Below are 19,478 nucleotides of genomic sequence, written 5' to 3'. Positions count from 1 at the left end.
AGAACGTCCCATCCAAACCCAACTTCCTGCCCGATCCCTATAACCCTGAATTTACTATGGCTAATCCACCTAGCCTACAAATCCCTGGAAACTGTTAGACTATTTAGCATGGCCAGTGCATCTAACCTGCACATCTTTGGGCTGAGAGGAAACTGGAGCACCTGGTGAAACCCGACATAGGCAGAATGTGCAAAACTCCACATGCACTGTTGCCAAAAGGCAGACTTGAACCTGGGTCCCTAGCACTGTGAGGCAGTGCTAACCACTGAGCCAGTGTAACAAGACAACTCCAGAGAATACGAATCCTTAAGTTTTTCCAGATCGGACAGTTCTAGCATCTCAGGAACTGGTCTTGTGAACCTCTACTGCACTTGTTATTCTTCCTTTGGCAAGAGGAAGAGACTGCACACGGTATTCCCGATGCCACCTCACTAATGAAGTGAGACTGTTCCTTCTGTATTCAATTCCTGTTGTGGTAAAGGCTAGCATTCTGCCTTTCCTCCAAACAGCTTGCCTTTGTGTCATATCTACTTAGCAGATTCTAGCATTTTCTCAATCACAAATGTTAGGTTAAGTGGCCTAATGTTTCCTGCTCGGTCTCCAGCCTTCCCTAAGTAGGCATGTCTAAGTAGACACTAGTTTTGAAATCCCTAGGACCCTCCCAAAATCCAGGAGTCTAGAAAATGTTCACCAGTGCATTCACTGTTTCTAAAACCAAAATTGTTTAAAGACCATCAGTACAAGGAAGCTTGTCAGCCTTTAGCCCTAGACTTAGAAACTGCAACACAACAAGAAAGGGGACGTTATCTGGATATTTGATTCCTTGGGGCAGTAACACCCAGTAAGTAGGATCATCCAATCTAACCAGGGACGGAGAAGTGTGACAGAAAGTGAAACATGTAAGGGAACACAAAAAGCAGAAATACAGGAGCCTTTGCAATTGTTCAACAGGTTTAGTTTTGACTTAGACATGACTGATGTTAAAGGACTTTCCATCTGGGCAGTATCTCATATCTGTGGCAATGGGCAATTTATTTTTGAAATGAATAAGTGCTCATGTAGATCCTGAACTGTAAAGCGGTCATCATGCAGTGATGTTTGAACTCAGTCCACACTTTGAGAATCCCTGCACTGTGGAAGCAGGCCATGCTCTTAGCCTTTTTCTCCCCCCACCATGTTTTTTCTTTTAGATTTGCCTTCAGGCATCAATGTTAGAGTGTTGTTTTATTGTCTGGCAAGTTAGGTTGATCTGTCAGGCAATGAGGGTAACAAGTGTGGGGCTGGATGAACACAAGCAGCATCTCAGGAGCACAAAAGCTGACGTTTCGGGCCTAGACCCTTCAGAGAGGGGAATGGGGAGAGGGTTCTGAAATAAATAGGGAGAGAGGGGGAGGCGGACCAAAGATGGATAGAGAAGATAGGTGGAGAGGAGAGTATAGGTAGGGAGGGGATAGGTCAGTCCGGGGAGGACTGACAGGTCAAGGAGGCGGGAAATAGAGGTGCGGCTTGGGGTGGGAGAAAATAGGTAAGAGGAAAAACAGGTTAGGGAGGCAGGGACAAGCTGGGCTGTTTTTGGGATGCAGTGGAGGAAGGGGAGATTTTGAAGCTTGTGAAGTCCACATTGATACCATTGGGCTGCAGGGTTCCCAAGCGGAATATGAGTTGCTGTTCCTGCAACCTTTGGGCATCATTATGGCACTGCAGGAGGCCATTGATGGACATGTCGTCTAAGGAATGGGAGGGGGAGTTAAAATGGTTCATGACTGGGAAGTGCAGTTGTTTATTGTGAACCGAGCAGAGGTGTTCTGCAAAGCGGTCCCCAAGCCTCCGCTCGGTTTCCCCAATGTAGAGGAAGCCACAGTGGGTACAGTATACCATATTGGCAGATGTGCAGGTGAACATCTGCTTAATATGGAAAGTCATCTTGGGGCCTGGGATGGGGGCGAGGGAGGAGACTTGGGGGCAAGTGTAGCACTTCCTGCGGTTGGAGGGGAGTGTGGAGCGGACGAGGGAGACAGGGAGAGAGGTCTCCAGAAGGCAGAGAAGGGTGGGGATGGAAAAACATCGAGTGGTGGGGTCAGATTGTAGATGGCGGAAGCGTCGGAGGATGATGCGTTGTATTGGGAGGTTGGTGGGATGCAATAAGGGTGGTTGTTTTTATTCTAGAAGGATGTCATAAAAAAAATGGTTCTGGAGTAGATTCGCAGCTTGGGTTATGGGTGTTGAGGTTGGTTGGCTCGCTGAGCTGATTTGTTTCACAGATGTTTCGTTGCCATGCTTGGTAACATTCTCAAATGCAGCCTCTGATGAAGTGTCCGTGTGTTTTCCTGCCTGGTTTTTAACCTCTGGCATCCATTGAGATGGATTACCTCACTTCCAGTTTTCCTTCATAGTGGAATGTATATGGGATCGAGTTCACTGTTTTTATTAATAGCATGCTTCGTGGACTGCCATGCTTCCGGGAATTTTTGTGCTTGTCTCTGCCTCGCATGTCCCAGGATCTTGGTGTTGTCCTAGTTGAAGTGGTGGTTCTGCTTGTCCATGTGGATTGAGATGAGTGAGTATTGGTCGTGTCTTTTTGTAGCCAGTTGGTGTTCATGTATTCGTTAGTTTCCTCCTTGTTTCTCGCAATCTCCGCAGGTGATCTTGTAGCTGACATTGGTCCTGTTCATGGCAGGGAGGGGGTCTTTAGTTCAGGTGAGCAGTCGTCATAGGGTTGACAGGGGTTTGTGTGCCACTCTGATGCTCAGCGGTCGTAGGAATCTTATGGTGAGTTCAGATGTAGGGTAGTGTGTTGGGGGTGTAGTATTTTCCAGATGCTGTTCATGTAGGCATCTTCTGACCCTGTTCTTTGGATGTCCATTATCTTTGAACACTTGAAAGAGGTATTCTTCTTGCTCTTGACATCGTTCTGTGTTGCTGCAGTGTGTTCTTGCCCTTTTAAATCATATTCGCCCGCAGCTTCTTTTGTGTGCGCTGGGATGGTTACTATTGAAGTTCAGTACCCGGTCTGTATATATGGTTTGTGTACTTTCACTTGCAGTTCCCCATTTGTACTGCGCTGTACCATGACATCAGGAATGGGAGCTGTTTGTTCTTCTTCTCTGAGAATTTTATTCCAGTGAGGGTATTGTTTATAAGTTTGTAACTCCTCTAATTTGGTATTTAATGATGACAAAAGGTGTCATCTCCGTAGTGTATCCATAGTTTAGGTTGGATTTGCAGAAGGGCAGTCCTTTCTAGTCTTTGCATCGCTGCTTCTGCGATGAGTCCAGAGTTAGGTGATCCCGTGGATGAACTGTTGATTTGCTCGTACATTTGACTGTTGAAAGTGAACTGGGTGGTGAGGCATAGGTCCAATAGTTTAAGCATGTTTTCCTTGGAGATTGTTCCACTGGCATCATGCTCTTGTTCCAGTAGTGTCGAACTTCAAAATCTCCCCTCCCCCTACTGCATCCCAAAACCAGCCCAGCTTAGCCCCGTCTCCCTAACCTGTTCTTCCTCTCACCTATCCCCCCTCTCCTGCTGCAAGCCACACCCCCATTTCCTTCCTACTAACCTCATCCTGCCCCCTTGACCTGTCGGTCCTTCCCGAACTGAGCTATCCCCTCCCTACCTCTCCTGGCTCCATCCCCGCTTCTTTAACTTGTCTGTCTCCACTCCACCTATGTTCTCCTCTATCCATCTTCGATCTGCCTCCCCCTCTGTTCCTATTTATTTCAGAACCCTGTCCCCGTTCCCCTTTTATGATGAAGAGTCTCGGATTCTCCAGCATCTGCAGTTCCCATTATCTCTGATGGTATTTCTCCTAGATACCATCAGTTCTGATGAAAGGGTCATTGGACCTGAAACATTAATCCAATTTCTCTTCACAGATGCTACCAGACCTGCTGAGCTTTTCAAGCAATTTATGTTTTTGTATTAGATTTTAAGCATCCACAGTTTTTCCATTTTTTTTAAACTTGATTTGGGGACTAGTGATCATATTGCTAACAATCATTTACTTATTGCTAGCTGAATCTCAATTTGACAACAACCCTATGGGTCCAGTTTCTGCAAACTACACTTCAAACACTTACTGGGATCAGCAACTGTACAAACAGCTTTAAAAAAAAATGTTCTCAGATTCTCCAGCATCTGCAGTTCCTACCATCTCTTAAACAAAAAGTATCAGGTTAATTGCTTTCAAAACATGTAGCAATCCTCCAGTAATCCTTAGTTTGAAAGGATTCCCCCCCCCCCCCCCCCCCCCCCCCCGCCATTTCAGCCCTCAAAAATGCAGGAAAAAAAATTTTAAAGGTGTCTTTACAAAGCATTACATATATGCCTCATCAGTTGCTACCCTGCCTTTTTGTTTCAGTCATGGAATGTGAGCATCACCGGCTTGCCCAGCATATATTACTAATCCCTAATTTCCTTGAAGATGTTGGCAAGTCACCTTACCAAACTGCTGAAGTCTGAGTGGTGTAGGTCCACCACAGGGTGGTCCTATTACCACTTAGCGTTAGTGTCGTTAGCAAGGGAATTTTAGTATTTTGAGCCATCAACAATGATGGAGCAGTAATATAATTCAGTGGTGTGTGATGGAGAGGATCTTGAATCGTGCTCCATGTATCTGTGGTTCTTTTTTAGCACGTACACTGAGTTTGTCAGGTGTAGTCAAAGGGAGCCTTGCCGATGGTGATCACTGCTGCTACGATGCTTTTGTGAAGGGAGTGAGTGAATGTATGTTGAAGGTGTTTGATGGAGTCTCAACTAGATGGGCTTTGGCCTGTTTGGTTTTGTGCTTTGCTTGTTGAAACTGCACTTATTCTGGCAAGTGAAGAGAATTCCATCTCGGGAGACAATGGTGTAGTGGTATTATTGCTATACCAGTAATCCACAGACCCAAGTAATGCTCTTGACACCTGCATTTAATTGGGGACCATGAAACCATTCTTAAAATGTCAGGGTAAGAAAAAAGAAACATCTGATTCACTATTGTCTTTATAGGGGAGAAAATAAAATGTTGCCTTTACCTGGTCTGGCCCATAGGTGACTATAGACCCATTATAGTGCAGTGGATTCTTAACACCGCTGCCCCGCGCCCCCTGCGAAGTGGCCTAACGAGCCATTCGATTGTAACAATTGAGAAAGTCCCAAAAAAATGAAACCAGTCAACCTAGCATTGACCGTCTCCATAAATTTTGACAGTGTTTCCCCAAACTGTCCTTATTAACTTTTGAGGGGGAATGCCAAAGTTGGGAGAATTGTTTCATAGACTAGAAGAGTTAAATCTTGATGTTACATCCACAGTTCATTCCTTATATCATATCATGCTAGATACCTCAATCTCAATCCCTGGGATGTCCTATCCCACTTGCTTGGTGGTGTACAGTTGAGAAGAAGTTGCCCTGGTAATCCTCAATATTTAAAGTTTTTGAGAAGACTTGTAGCTCAGGTTGTGGATGAGGTTGTTGATTTGTTCACTGAGCTAGTTAGGTTGGTTTTCAGACATTTTGTCACCATACTAGGTAAAATCAATGTGCCTGTGATGAAGCATTGCTGGTCTGTTCCACTTGTGTTTTGGTCCGGTCTGATATGGTGGTTAGCCTCATTTACGGTTCTGCTTTGTAGTGGTTGGTATGTAGCATCTGTTTCCACATGTTTGTTGGAGTTAGATGTTGAATACCAGGCCTCTAGGAAATCCTGTGCATGTCTTTGGTTGGCTTGTCCTAGAATGGTTATGTTGTCCAAATCAAGTTGGTGGCCTTCTTTGTCTGAGTGTATGGAAATGAATCCACAATTGCAGCTGGATCCCATGATGTCTCATGTCAGTTAAACATGGACAAGGAAACCTCCTGCTGATTACCACATACTGCCCTCCCCTCTCGGCTGATGAAGCAGTTGATATTTAACATCACTTAGAGGAAGCACTGAGGATCACAAGGATGCAAAATGTCTTTTTGGTAGGGATCTCAATGTCCATCATCTAGACTGGCTTTGCAGCAATACTACTGATCAAACTGGTTGACTGCTAAAAGACAGATTTGATCTAGCAGCCATGTCAAGGATGAATGAACCAACAAGAAAAAAAAATTGATGTTGTCCTCACTAATCTGTCTGATGCTGATATTGCCATAAAATTATCAGTAAGAATGACCACTGCACTGTCCTTGGAGACAGAATTCTGCCTTTGAGATACCTCATATCCCTGTGATGTCAACCAGAACTAGCAGCTGGCATTTATGAGCCAGCAGAATTGTACACCAACACAAACTGCAACATTAGTGGCATGTTATTTCCCTCATTCTACCATAGCCATCAACCAGGGAATCAACTGTGGTTCAAAGAAGAATACAGTACTGCATGCCAGGAGCAGCAGCACCAGGCATACCTAAAAATGATGTGTCAACCTGGTGAAGCTACAAAATGAATTATTTTCCTCACCAAGCAGCAAATCGGAGACTGAGCTAAACAATTCCACAACAGATCGGATCTAAGCTCAGCATTCTGCCACACTAGTTATGAATGATTGTGAACATTTAACAGCACACTGGAAGAGGAGGATCCACGAACATCCCAGGTCTCAGTGATGGGGGAGTCTAGTGCAACAATGCAAAAGATAAGGCTGAAGCATTCCCAATAATCTTAAATCAAATGCTGAGTGGCTAGTCAACCTCAACCTGCTCCAGAGGTCCCCAGCATTACAGGTACCACTCTTTTGCCCTTTTGATTCACTCCATATGATTTCAAGAACGGAAGCACTGGATACAGCAAAGGCTGGGCCTCTGACAACAGTACTGAAGATGTGTTCCAGAATTAGCTGCACCTATAGTCAAGCTGTTCCAGTCCAGATCCAGTGTTGGCATTTTCCCAATAATCAGGAAAATTGCCCAGCGATGATCTGTACACAAAAAGCAGGACAAATCCAACCCTGTCAATTATCACCCCATTAGTCAACTCTCATCAGTAAAGTGTTGGAAGGTGTCATTAACAATGCTATCAAGCAGTAATAGCTCACCAATCATTTGATCACAGGTACCCAGTTTTGAGGTCTGCCAGGGACACTGAACCTCTGACTTCCTAGCATTGGTTCAATTGTGAATAAAATATCTGAATTCTAGAATGAATTGAGGGGAACTGCCCTTGTCGTCAGAATCATATGTAGCCATGTATGACATGGAGGATCCCTAGCAAAACTGAAGTCAATGGGAATCAGGTAAAATTCTCCAAGCATAAAAAAGGAAAATGGTTGTGGTTATGGGATGTCAGTCATCTCAGATCCAGAACATTTTCTCAGGAACCACACCCATTCAGGTAAGTGGTGATATTGAGGAAACAGGAGGTGACTACAGAATTCCAAGCCTCTGACCTTGTCAGAGTTTTCATTTTTCCAGCTCAGTTTCTGAAACTGTAATAACTCTCCAGGATATTCATAGTGGGGAATTTAGCAATGGGAATGTAATTGAGTGTCAAGGGATTTCTTTTTGGAGATGGCTATTGCTTACTCTTGTGGTGCAAATGTTCCTTACCACTTCTGAGCCTGAGTGTCAATATTGTCCAGGTCTGGATGCATTTTGATATAGACTGCTTCAATATTTAAGTAATCAGAAATGGTGTTGAGCACTCTGCAATTGAGAGCAAGCAGCTGTACTTGTGACCGTAAGATGGAGCGAAGATTATCAATGAAGCAGTTGAAAGTGGTTGGGCCCAGGACACTTGACAGTTGCCTGCAATAATGCTCTGCAGCTGAGTTGATCAATCTCTAACAACAACCACCTTTGTGCTAGGTATGATCCCAACTAGTGAAGAGTTTCCCTGATTCCTATTGGCTCTTGTGGCCTTGATGTCAAGGTAAGTGACCATCACCCTACCTCAGACATTTTAACCTCACTGTGAAGCCTCTTTCAGGGATGCCTAACCTGAAGAAGTTACCCTCCTCCCTCCGGACAAGCCTTGGGGGATCTCTCTCCCACTGCAACTCTCTTGTCCACATTCCATCCGCCTCCCCCTCTCTCCCTATTTATTTCAGAACCCTCTCCCCATCCTCCTTTCCTGATGAAGGGTCTGGGCCTGAAACAGCAGCTTTTGTGCTCCTAAGATGCTGCTTGGCCTGCTGTGTTCATCCAGCTCCACACTTTGTTATACCCTACCTTTTCTGTTCAGCTCCTTTCTTCATTTCAGGAAGAAAACTGTAATGATGTCAAGAGCTGCTGTGTGGTCCTGATGGAACCCAAATTGAGCATTAGTGAGCAGTTTTTGATTAGTACATGCTGCTGGATAGTACTGTTGATGACCGCTTCCATCACTTTATTGATGACCAAGAGTGAACTGATGGGGCGATAATTGGCTGGGTTGAGCTAGTCCTGAAATTTCTGTACACAACATAACTTGGTACATACTTTAAAGAGATGTCAATGTTGTAGCTGTACTGGAACAATTTTGTAAAGGCCAAAGCATGTTCTGGAGCATAAGTCTCCAATGGCAATGCTAAAATATTGTCTTTACAGTATCCATTGAAGTTAACCATTTTTTGAGATGAATTGCATTGACAGAAGATTTGCAGCTGTGTTGCTGATTATTGTGAGGTGTCTAAGATGGATCACCTACTCTGTATTTTCAGCTGCAGATTGTTGCAAATGCTTCAGCCTTACCTTTTGCACTGACATGCTGGGTTCCCCCATTGTTGAAGATATGAATATTTATACAGCCACCTTCTCCGGTGAGTTGTTTAATTGCCCACAGTTGTAGGGGGACATGATGATGTAATGGTAATGTCACTGGGCGAGTAATCCAGGCCAATATTCTATTGCTGAGACCTGGTTGCAAGGTGAGCAGGCATGAGAATTGAATATTCAGGGGTACTCCATTTCAGAAGGTAGGCAGGAAGAAAAGAGAGAGATAATGTACCTTTGTTTGTAAATTGCTGGAGATCAAGGCATAGAATCAGTCTGGGTAGAAATAAGATTTAGCAAGGGAAAAGACCCTGGAGGAAGTAATCTATTCCCATATTTGTCAAGATGCCCTTTAAGAGTCACTATCGTATCTGCTTCCACTACCTCCCACCGGCCATGGATTCCAGGCACCCACCTCCCTGTGTTTAAAAAAAACTTGCCTTGTACATCATCTGTAAACCTTATACCCTAGTATCTGACTTTTCCACCCTGGGAAAAAGCTTCTGACTGTCTACTCTGTCCATGCCCTTCATAATCTTATAGACCTCTATTAGTTCACCCTTCAACTTCTGTCGTTCCAGTGAGAACAACCCAAGATTCTCCAACCTCTCCTCACAGCTATTGTCCTCCGTTCCAGGCAATATCCTGGTAAATCTTTTCTGTACCCTCTCCAAAGCCACCACATCCTTCTGGTAGTGTGGTGACCAGAATTGAACACAATATTCTAAACACAGCCTAACTAAGGTTCCATAAAACTGCAACATTACCTGCCAATTTTTAAACTCAGTGCCCTGACTGATAAGGCAAGCATGCTGTATGCCTTGTTAACCACCTTTTCCACCTGTGTTGCCATTTTCAGTGACCTGTGTACCTGTACACCCACATTCCTCTGCCTATCAGTACTGTTAAGGGTTCTGCCATCTATTGTATACATTCCCTCTGGATTAGACCTTCTGAAATACATTACCTCACATTTTTCTAGATTAAACTCTGCCATCTCCCTGCCCAATGCTGATAGTCCCTTATGTACTTCCACTAGTCGCAGCCCTCCATTCAGACCCACGCTGTTCCACTGCTACCGTCAGTTTTTTTTGGATCTATCTTGCAGGCTCAAGTTAGAAGAAAAGATACTATCTCCTGCTGGCTGTTCGGAGGCCTATAGTAAACCCCAAACATTGTGATTGTATTCTTCCTGTTCTTGAGCTCTACCATTTTGCTTAACTGTATGAGCCATCCAAGATGTCCTCCCACAGTACAGCTCTGATATTCTCCTTAATTAGTGCAACACTCCCAGCCCTTTTTCATCCCCCTCTATGCCACCTGAAACGTCTGTATCCTGTCCCTCCCTTAACCAAGTCTCCGTAATAGCAACATCATAATTCCAAGTACTAATCCAAGCTGCAAGTTCATCTGCCTGACTTGTTACTCTTTTTGCATTGAAACATATGCATTTCAGTCCACCAGACCCACTTTGATCAGCAGCCACACACTACCTGCTCTTTGTCTAAGTCTTACTGGCCTTATTCTCAAGTTCCCTTCCAGTCTATTCACCTTAGCTTTGGTTCCCATTCCCTGCCTAGCTAGTTTAAAATCCTCCTGAGAGACACAAGCAAACCTCCCTGCCAGAATATTTGTGTCCCTCCAGTTTAGATGCAACCCGTCCTTTATACAGGCCCCCCTTGCCCCAGAAGAGATCCCAATGATCCAGATATTTGAAACCTTCCCTCCTACACCATTTGTTTCACCACAAGTTGAGTTGTACTGTCTTCCTATTTCTAGCCTCACTGGCACAGTGAGTAATGCTGAGACTACAGCCTTGGAGGTTCTGCTTTTTAACTTTTTACCATATTCCCTGAACTGCTGCTGCAGGACTTCTTCACTCATCCTGCCTATGTCATTAGTACTATTATGTACCACAACCTCTGGTTGTTTCCCCTGTTCAGAGACATCCTGGACCCTGGCACGGGGGAGGCAACATACCATCCTCAAGTCCCTATTATGGCTACAGAAGCACCTATCAGTACTCCTAACTATAGAGTCCCCTATAATACACCAGCCTAGTGCTCTTTGTCCTTCCCTTCTTAAGAAGAGGGCCAACCATGGTGCTACCAGGCTGGCTGCTGCTGATGTTGTTGTTGTTGTTATCCTGATAGGCCTTCCTCCCCCAGCAGTATCCAAAATGGTATACTTATTAGGGGGATGACCACAGGGGATTCCTGACCTGGCTGCTTGCCCCTTCTCACAGTCACCTATTTGCCTGCAGCTTGGGTGTCACCACTTCTCTAAAAGTGCTGTCTATGTTGCTTTCCACCATCTGAATCCAATTGCCATTCCAACCTATCCACACAACTGTGAGGAGCTGGAATTGGGGTGTAGTCATCCAAGACATTGTCAGCATCACAGATCTCCCACATTTCACAAGTACAGTAATTAACCCCACTGACTGACATTTCTATCACCAGTTAAACCATTTAACAAAATTTATCTTACCCTTGCCCCTTGCCGCTTGCTGCAAATCCCTGAGGTAGATCTTTCTTCACTCGCCTTTGCAGGATGACCTGTCCCTTTCCCTTGCTTCTGGTCCTCACAGTGGTGTTCGTTAGCTGTTGTTTTGAGCTGTCACTTTACAACAGCACCTCTGCAAATCACCTTATGGAAGCGATGACTGCACTGATGCAAATCTTCTCCACGTCAGCCATTCAGCGTCACCACTCTGCTGCCCTCTCCTGGGTTGTCCTGCAATAGGGCGCAGTAAAAACCAAGAAATATTGGGGGTTTGTAAACATAGTACTGCACTAATCATTGGTGAACGTAATATGCATATAGACCGAATTATTCAAATTGATAAGGAAAGACTTGAGGGAGAGTTCGTTGAATGTATTAGAAACTATGGAGCAATATGTTGTGGAAACAGGTAGCAGGCTATTCTGAACTTGGTATTGTGTAATGAGATGGGATTAATTAATGATCTCAAAGTAAAGAATTCTCTGGGGAAGAGTGATCATACCATGCTAGAATTTCAAATTCAGTGTAAGGGTGAGAAACTGGAGTCCTCCAATAGCGTTTTTGAATTAAACAAGAGAATATCGGTATAAGGATGGATTTTGCCCTTGTGGACTTTGATGGGAAGACTATAAGGTAGGACTGTTGATTACCAATGGCAGATGTTTAAGGGGATACTGAAATGCTCCCAACTGAAATATATTCCAGTAAGGAAGAAAGGTTGTAATGTTGGGGGTGGAGAGAGGAGCAAAGCATTCACACCTGTCCTCTCCCAGCCAAGGTAGTTAAAGATAATATCAAAATAAAAAGCTTATCATTTTGAGAAGACAATTAGGAGGCTACAAGTTTGGAAACCTTTAAAGATCAATAAAGAGTTGCTTTAAAAATGTCAAAGAAAGAGCAAAGGTAAATTATGAAAGAAAACTACTGCAAAGTACAAAAATGGATAGCAAAAGCTACTCTAATTATATAAAAGGGAAAAAAGAAGCTAACCTGAAAGTTGTTCCCTAGGAGGATGAGACTGAGGAGTTAATCGTGGGAAATACAGAAATGGCAGAGTTACTAAATTGATATTTTGCTTCAGTTTTCACAGTGGAGGATGCTAGTACCATTCCAGTAATAAAGGTAATGCAGATATTAAAGAAAGGGAGGAGCTCGGACCATCAATCATCTCTAGAGGAAAAAAGTAATGAGCAAACTATTATGATTGAAGACAGTCAAGTTCCAAGGACCTAATAGTCTACATCCTACAGTCTTAAGGGAAGTGGCAGCAGAGATATTGGATCCATTGGTTACAATATTCCATATTTCTCTGTGTGGTGGAAAGCTTCCAGTGGATTGTAAAAATGCATATCTAACACCCTTATTCAAAGAGGGAGAGAGTTAATAGGAGGCAATTGACCAGTTAGTTTAACATGTGTTTTTGGGAAATTATTGGATCCATTATTAAGGAAGTAATGACAGGGTATTTAGAAAGTCAAAATACAATCTATCAGATTCATTGTGGTTTCATGAAGGGTAAATCATATTTGACTAATTTGCTGGTGTTCTTTTATAAATTGAAATATTGAATATGGAAATCCTGCCGATGTAGTATGTCTGGACCTCCAGAAGGTATTTGATAAGGTGCCAATCAAAAGGTCATACACAAGGTAAAATCACATGGAGTTAGTGGTGACTTATTAGCTGGATACAGGATTACCTAACCAACAGAAAGCAGAGAATTGGGATAAATGGGGTTTTTCCAGTTGGCAAGCTGTAACTAGTGGGGTGCCTCAGTTGGGCCCCAACTATGTATAGTCTATGTTAATGATTTGGATATGGGGATAAAAAGTACTATAGCCAAAATTTGCGGAAGACATGAAATGAATATGGATAAGTTAGGTGAATGTGCTGAATTTTGGCAGAAGAAGTTTAACTTGGATAACTCTAGAGGGATAGAGATACAATTTATTATCTAAATAGAGAGAAACCTCAGAGTGCTTTGGTGCAGCAGAATTTGGATGTCCTCATGCACGGATGGCAGAAAACTAGTATGCAGTTGCAGCAGGTGATAAGGAAAGCAAATGGAATTTTGGTGCTTATTGCTAAATATGAATACATTTGAGGAGATAGACAATGTCCCAGCATCCACATGCTCTGTGGTAGTGAATTCCACAGATTCGTAACTCATTTGAGGGAAGTAATTTCTCCTTGTCTCTGTTTTAATTCTACTACTTCTTATCCTAAAACTATAGCTTTTCATTCTAGATTGCCCCACATGAGGAAACATCCTTTCCTCATCTCCTTTGTCAATCCTCTTTACCTCAATTGTGTCTCCTCTTCTAATTTTCAGAGTGTATAGGTCTAAATTTCTCAATCTCGATAAGACAACCCTGCATTTCTGAAATCAATCTGGTGAACATCCTCTGAATTGCCTCCAATGCAACTACATCCCCCTTCAAGTAAGGGAGCCAAAATTGTACGCAATACTCCAGGTGTGGTCTCACTAATGTTGTACACAGTTGCAGCTACGCTTCCCTATTTTGTATTGTCTTTCTTTAGCAACAAATGCCAAAATTATATTTACCTTAATACAAGCTGTACCTTGTATATAGCTGTCTTTGATTCATGTGTGAAGACATCAAAATCCCTGTGTGCTGAAACACTGTGAAGTTTCTCTCCTTTAGATAATAAACTGCTATTCTATTCTTCTGACCAAAATGGCTAACCTCTCATTTATCAATGTTAAACCTTATTCGCCAGGTTTTAGCTCATTTGCCTAACGTCCATATCCATTCATAAATTTCATATTTCATCATTGTATCTTACTTTTCCATCCATTTTAGTATTGTCGACAGATGATAAAGACCTATGCTTTACCACAGATGTAATACTTACAGCTGCATTTTGAATAAAGGTAATTGAAATTTGAGGAAATTTACTATTTAATTCCCACCCTTGATTTTGACCTCTCTTTGCTCTCTTGTGATCTCTTCGTGATGACGGGGGCACATAGCAGAGTATCATGTTGGATATAATCACTATTTTCAAAATCTTCCTCTGTATGCTTTATGCATGAAATGCCCCTTTGCAACATCCAGCCATCAGTTATTTTTCAACACTTGGCTAGCTTGTAAAGATTCCTCTTAGCAAATAATTCTGTGCTTTACTATTGCTATGTTGGCGTTTTTTGAGTATTTCTATTCCTGTTGATCAAATAGAGTTGTATGAATCTGTATGAAAACGATAACAGTAATTCATTTTGTTTTGAAAATGAAAATGACCATTGCTTACGCACATTTATATTTATGTTGTAATTTCCCCAACTCGGGTTGATTCATTCATGTGTTCTATTTATCATCTACAGATTATCTGCAATTGCTTAATCCTGAGCAATTTCATCTTGAAGAGCTTCCACTCTGTCTCAACCAGGTCCCAAAATAGCCTTCCTTAATGCCAGCTTTGTCTAAGCTTTACTTAAGCCATTCCCTGTTTAACCAGTTTTAAATAATCAGAGCATTTCTTGAAATTTAGTTGTTCAGTGAATTATCCAGTGACTTTGTATCTTAGGAGTTGACAGTCGCAGAAAGAAATGCATCCTATGAATGTATAAAAAGTCACTTAAAGTAAATGCTTGCAGCCTCGTCAATTAAGCAATAGGCTGAGAGTTGAGATTGAAGTGATACTTCACTGATGTTGAGTATCTGTAAAAGATGTTACTGGGAAAGGGCTCTTTTTACAGTCTCTGCTAAGGCTTTTCTAAATTGATTGATGTAGCTTTTTTTAATTTACTTTAACAAATGTGTTCTTTTGATCTACTTTGATCACTCAGATCTACTTGTCCTATATCACTAGCTGGAATCTTAACAACACAATCCTAGTCTGGGGGATAGATCATTTATGGTGATATTTCTAAATACTCAAAATAGATATTTCTACTGTCAAGAAAAATTGTAATCGGGGGACCCACAATCCATGGGTAACTAAAGTTGAGGAATGCATCAAACCCAAGGAAAAATGGTGGAACACATGATTAGCCGGAATACTAAGAACAGCAGAGACAAACTAAATAATTAATTAGAAATAAATTACAGTATGAGAGGAAGCTAGTTAGAAATGTTAATGAGTTTCTACAGGTATATAAAAAGAAAAGGAAGTGGAATGAGTGTAGGTCTTCTGTAAAATCAGAAACAGGAATTAACAGTAGGTGGTAAAGAAATGTTGGTTGAAATGAACAAATATCTTTCTTCTGTCTTCACTGAAAAAAAGTACAAAAATATTCTGGAAATAGCTGTAAATCAGGAATCAGAGAGGTTTACAACATGGAAACAGGCCCTTCTGATCAACTTGTCCTTGCTGCCCAGTTTTCACAATTAAACTTTTGCCCGTGTTTGGTCCATATTGCTTCATAGCTATCCCACCCATGTACCTATCTAAATATTTCTTGAATAAAATTTTACTCACCTCAGCCACTACCTCTGTCAGCCTGTTCTGGATGCTCACCACCTTCTATGTGAAAAGATTGACTCTGTAGATCCTCCTGTATCTCTCTCCTCCTCACCTTAAACCTATGCCCTTTTGGTATTGACTCTCCTACTATAGGGAAAAGTTCGGATTCTCCAGCATCTGCAGTTCCTATTATCCCTCTAGATCTCTTTGTTCTTTGACATTCCCCAGACCCCTACCAGTGACTCTAAGTCCTGCCCTGGTTTAACCCTCCAGAATGCAACAACTTGCATTTATCTAAATTAAACTCTGTCTCCCACTCCTCAGCTCACTGGCATAGTGATCAAGATCTTGCTGTATTCCTAGATAACCACCTTCACTGTCCACTACCAATTTTGGTGTCATCCACAAACTTACTAACCACACCTCCTAAATTCTCATGCAAATCATTCCCATTAGCAGTGGTCTAGCACTGATCGCTTTGACATACTGCTGGTCACAGGCCTTCAGCCTGAAAAACAGCCCTCTACCACCACCCTCTGTCTTCTACCATAAAGCCAATTTTGCACCCAATTTGCCAGCCCTCCCTGTATCCCATGAGATTTAACCTTACTCAACAACCTACTATGTGGTACCTTGTCAAAGGCTTTACCAAAGCTCATGTAGACAGTGTCAATCACACTGCCCTCATCTACTTTCTTGGTCACCCCTTCAAAAATCTCAATCAAATTTGTGACACAATTTCCCATGCACAAAGCCATGTTGACTATCGCAAATGCGTCCTTGTCACTCCAAAAGCCAGCAGACCCTGTCTGTCAGAATCGCCTTGAACAACTTATCCAACACAGACAGAAATTGCTGGAAAAGCTCAGCAGGTTTCGCAATATCTGTGGAGAGAACTCAGAGTTAACATTTGGGGTCAAATGTCCCTTCCTGAGAACTCTAATTTCTTTCCACAGATACTGCCAGACCTCCTAACCTTTTCCAGCAATTTCTGTTTTTGTTTCTGATTTACAGCATCTGCATTTCTTTTGGTTTTTACTCAACACAGACATTAGGCTAATAAAATGTGAGGCTGGATGAACACAGCAGGCCCAGCAGCATCTCAGGAGCACAAAAGCTGACGTTTCGGGCCTAGGGTCTAGGCCCAAAACATCAGCTTTTGTGCTCCTGAGATGCTGCTGGGCCTGCTGTGTTCATCCAGCCTCACATTTTATTATCTTGGATTCTCCAGCATCTGCAGTTCCCATTATCACAGACATTAGGCTCACTAGTTTGTAGTTCCCAGGCATTACCCTGCAACCTTTCTTTAAATAGTGGCACAACATTAGCCACCCTCCAATCTTCGGGCACTTCATCTGTGGCTGTCAATGATACAAGTTGGAAAGGAGAAGGGAATTTGGTGAAATTAGAGCAGCTATGGAGGTGGAACTGAGCAAACTGATGGAGTTGTGGTTTGACATGTTCCCAGGTCCTGATGGACTTCTTACTATGACTTAAGAGGTGGCGAATGAGGTAGTATAAGGATTGGTGTTAATTTGCCAAAAATCCCTAGAATCTAGAATGGTTCCATCAGACTAGAAAGGAGCAAATATAAGCCCTCTATTCAAGAAAAGCAGAAGTTTGAAAACTGTAGGCCAGTTAGCTTGAGATCGGAAATGAAAACAGAAATCGCTGCGAAAACTCAGCAGGTGTGGCAGCACCTTTAGAGAAAGATCAGAGTTAGCATTCCGGCTCCAGTGATCCTTCCTCAGAAGTGATGGTAATGAGAAAAATGTCGGTTTATATGCAGAAGATAGGGTAGGGGTAGGGAGTAAGGATTAAATGATGAATGTGATAGAGCCAAGGAGAGAAGGACAGTTGGACAGACAAAGGAGTGGATAATGATCTGGTAGGGAGAGTGAATTGCTATTAATGGGGACAGTTAGTGGCTAACATTGGGTTGTGTGCAACAGCAGACAATGATAATAAGACTTGAGTGTGGTCGTTGGGGTAAGGACATGAGAGAGTTCAAGTTTTGAAGTTGTTGTATTTCATAATAACACCAGATGTCTGCAGGGTTCCCAAGTGGAAAATGAGATGTTCTTCTTTCAGGTTGTGCTGAGCTTTGCTGGAGCACTGCAGCAAGCATCAGAGAGAGATGTTGGCCATGGGGCAGGGTGGCAATTAAAGTGGCACACAACTGGAAGCTTAAGGGTTTTTTTTTGCTGTCAAAACATAGATGTTCTGTGAAGCAATCACTCAGTCTATGCTTTGTTTCCTCCATGTAGAGGCGACCACATTGTGAACAACGAATGTAGTAGACTAGATTGTTTGAAGTGCAGTAAAGAGCCACTTCATCTGGAACATGTGTTTGGGTCTTTGGATACTGAGGAGGGAGGAAGTAAACAGGCAGATTGCCAGGGAAGGTGTTGTGAGGCTGCGGGGGTGTGTTGGGAGTGAAGGAAGAGTGGACCAGGATGTCCAGGAGGGAACAGTCCTTGCAGAAGGCTGACAAAGGAGGGGAGGCGAATATGCGTCTGTTGGTAGCATCTCACTGGAGGTGGCAGAAATGATGGCTAATGATCCTGTTTGTGGATGCTGGTGGGATGGTAGGCAAGGACAAGGGGGATTTTATTGCTGTTACAGGAGGCAAGGCAGGTGGGGAGGGCCAAAGTGCGAGAGATGAGTCAGATCTGGCTGAGGGCCCAGTCAATAACATTGCTGGAGAATCCTTGGTTGAGGAAGAAGATGAATATTTCGGAGGCTCCCTTGCCAGAGTTGGCACTATTGGAACAGATGCAATGGAGACGCAGGCACTGGGAGAACGGAATAGAGACTTTCCAGCAAGTGGGGTGTGAGGATGCACAGTCCCAGTGATTGTGACAGCCGGTGGGTTTATAGCACATATTGGTGGCTGTCCTATCCCAAGAAATGGAAACAGATATTGAGGAAAGGAAGGGAGGAGTCAAAAATGGACTGAGTGTAACTGAAGGCAGGGTGGGAATTGGAAGCAAAATCGATAAACTTTTCCAATTCCAGACAAGAGAGGAAAGCAGCACTGATGACTTGAAGAAAATGAAAGGAGTTAAAAGAGCTGAGAACAAGCTTGACCAGGTTGAAGAGGCTGGTGGTGGATGGGGACAGTTCAGAACATTTTTCCAGGAAGAAGTGGAGAGCCCTGAGACCATCCTGGTGGGGGACGGATGTGTAAAGGGAACCTCATTCCCTGACCTATTCCTAGCTATAGTCTGTTCTTGAAGAAGGATCACCGAACTTGAAATGTTAATGCTACTTTCTCACTGCGAATACCACTAGACCTGCTGAGTCTCTCCAGATATTTCTGTTTTGCTCCCAAATTTCCAGCATCTGCAGTTCTTTGTTTTATTTTAAATGGTAGTTTATTTTTGAGATACTTGCAATGTAACTGCAGGAAAAGTGCTGGAAAATTTTGATCAATTGCTACTCACCCATGGTATATCTTTCAGTGGTGAGGGGTGCCTTTTAAGATACTTGAACATCCTGAACTTAATTGTTTACTGAAAAGATTTAGGATTTTTTTGAATGGTTTGAAGAATCTGATCAATACTTTGCTCAGACAACTTTTAAGCCAATTATATAATACTTAGAATTTTTATTTTATAGGAATTCAACGGAAGGTAGAATATATTAAGAAGTTGCATGTGGGTTCTATTGTCATTACACCCCTTAATGGCAACAAGTTTAATTCAACTGGTTTGCCATTTGATGGAAGATTTGGCAATATCCAAGACTTAAAATCACTGTTAAAAACAGCTGCAAAATCTGGTAAGACTCTGTCTTATACATGTTTTGTGATATTTCTGGCAAGATTTCCCCATTTTCTCATGACTCCTATTCTAATTATTGCTTGTTTTTTTTTTCTATTTTATA

At 42.6% G+C, this 19,478-nt stretch overlaps 1 protein-coding gene across 1 annotated transcript in view; it reads left to right on the top strand.

The window, feature by feature from the left end:
• Positions 1-19,478, top strand: part of LOC125454643 (4F2 cell-surface antigen heavy chain-like) — a 124,184-nt gene that overhangs the window by 6,112 nt on the left and 98,594 nt on the right. The window contains exon 2 of the mRNA XM_048535624.1: positions 19,212-19,373. Coding sequence (XP_048391581.1) covers positions 19,212-19,373 — 162 coding nt within the window. The remainder of the gene's footprint in view (positions 1-19,211; positions 19,374-19,478) is intronic.

Source organism: Stegostoma tigrinum, chromosome 9 (assembly GCF_030684315.1).
Source record: "Stegostoma tigrinum isolate sSteTig4 chromosome 9, sSteTig4.hap1, whole genome shotgun sequence".
Classification (NCBI taxonomy): domain Eukaryota; kingdom Metazoa; phylum Chordata; class Chondrichthyes; order Orectolobiformes; family Stegostomatidae; genus Stegostoma; species Stegostoma tigrinum.
Note: the sequence above shows the minus strand (reverse complement) of the source record. Positions and strands in the feature narration are given on the sequence as shown.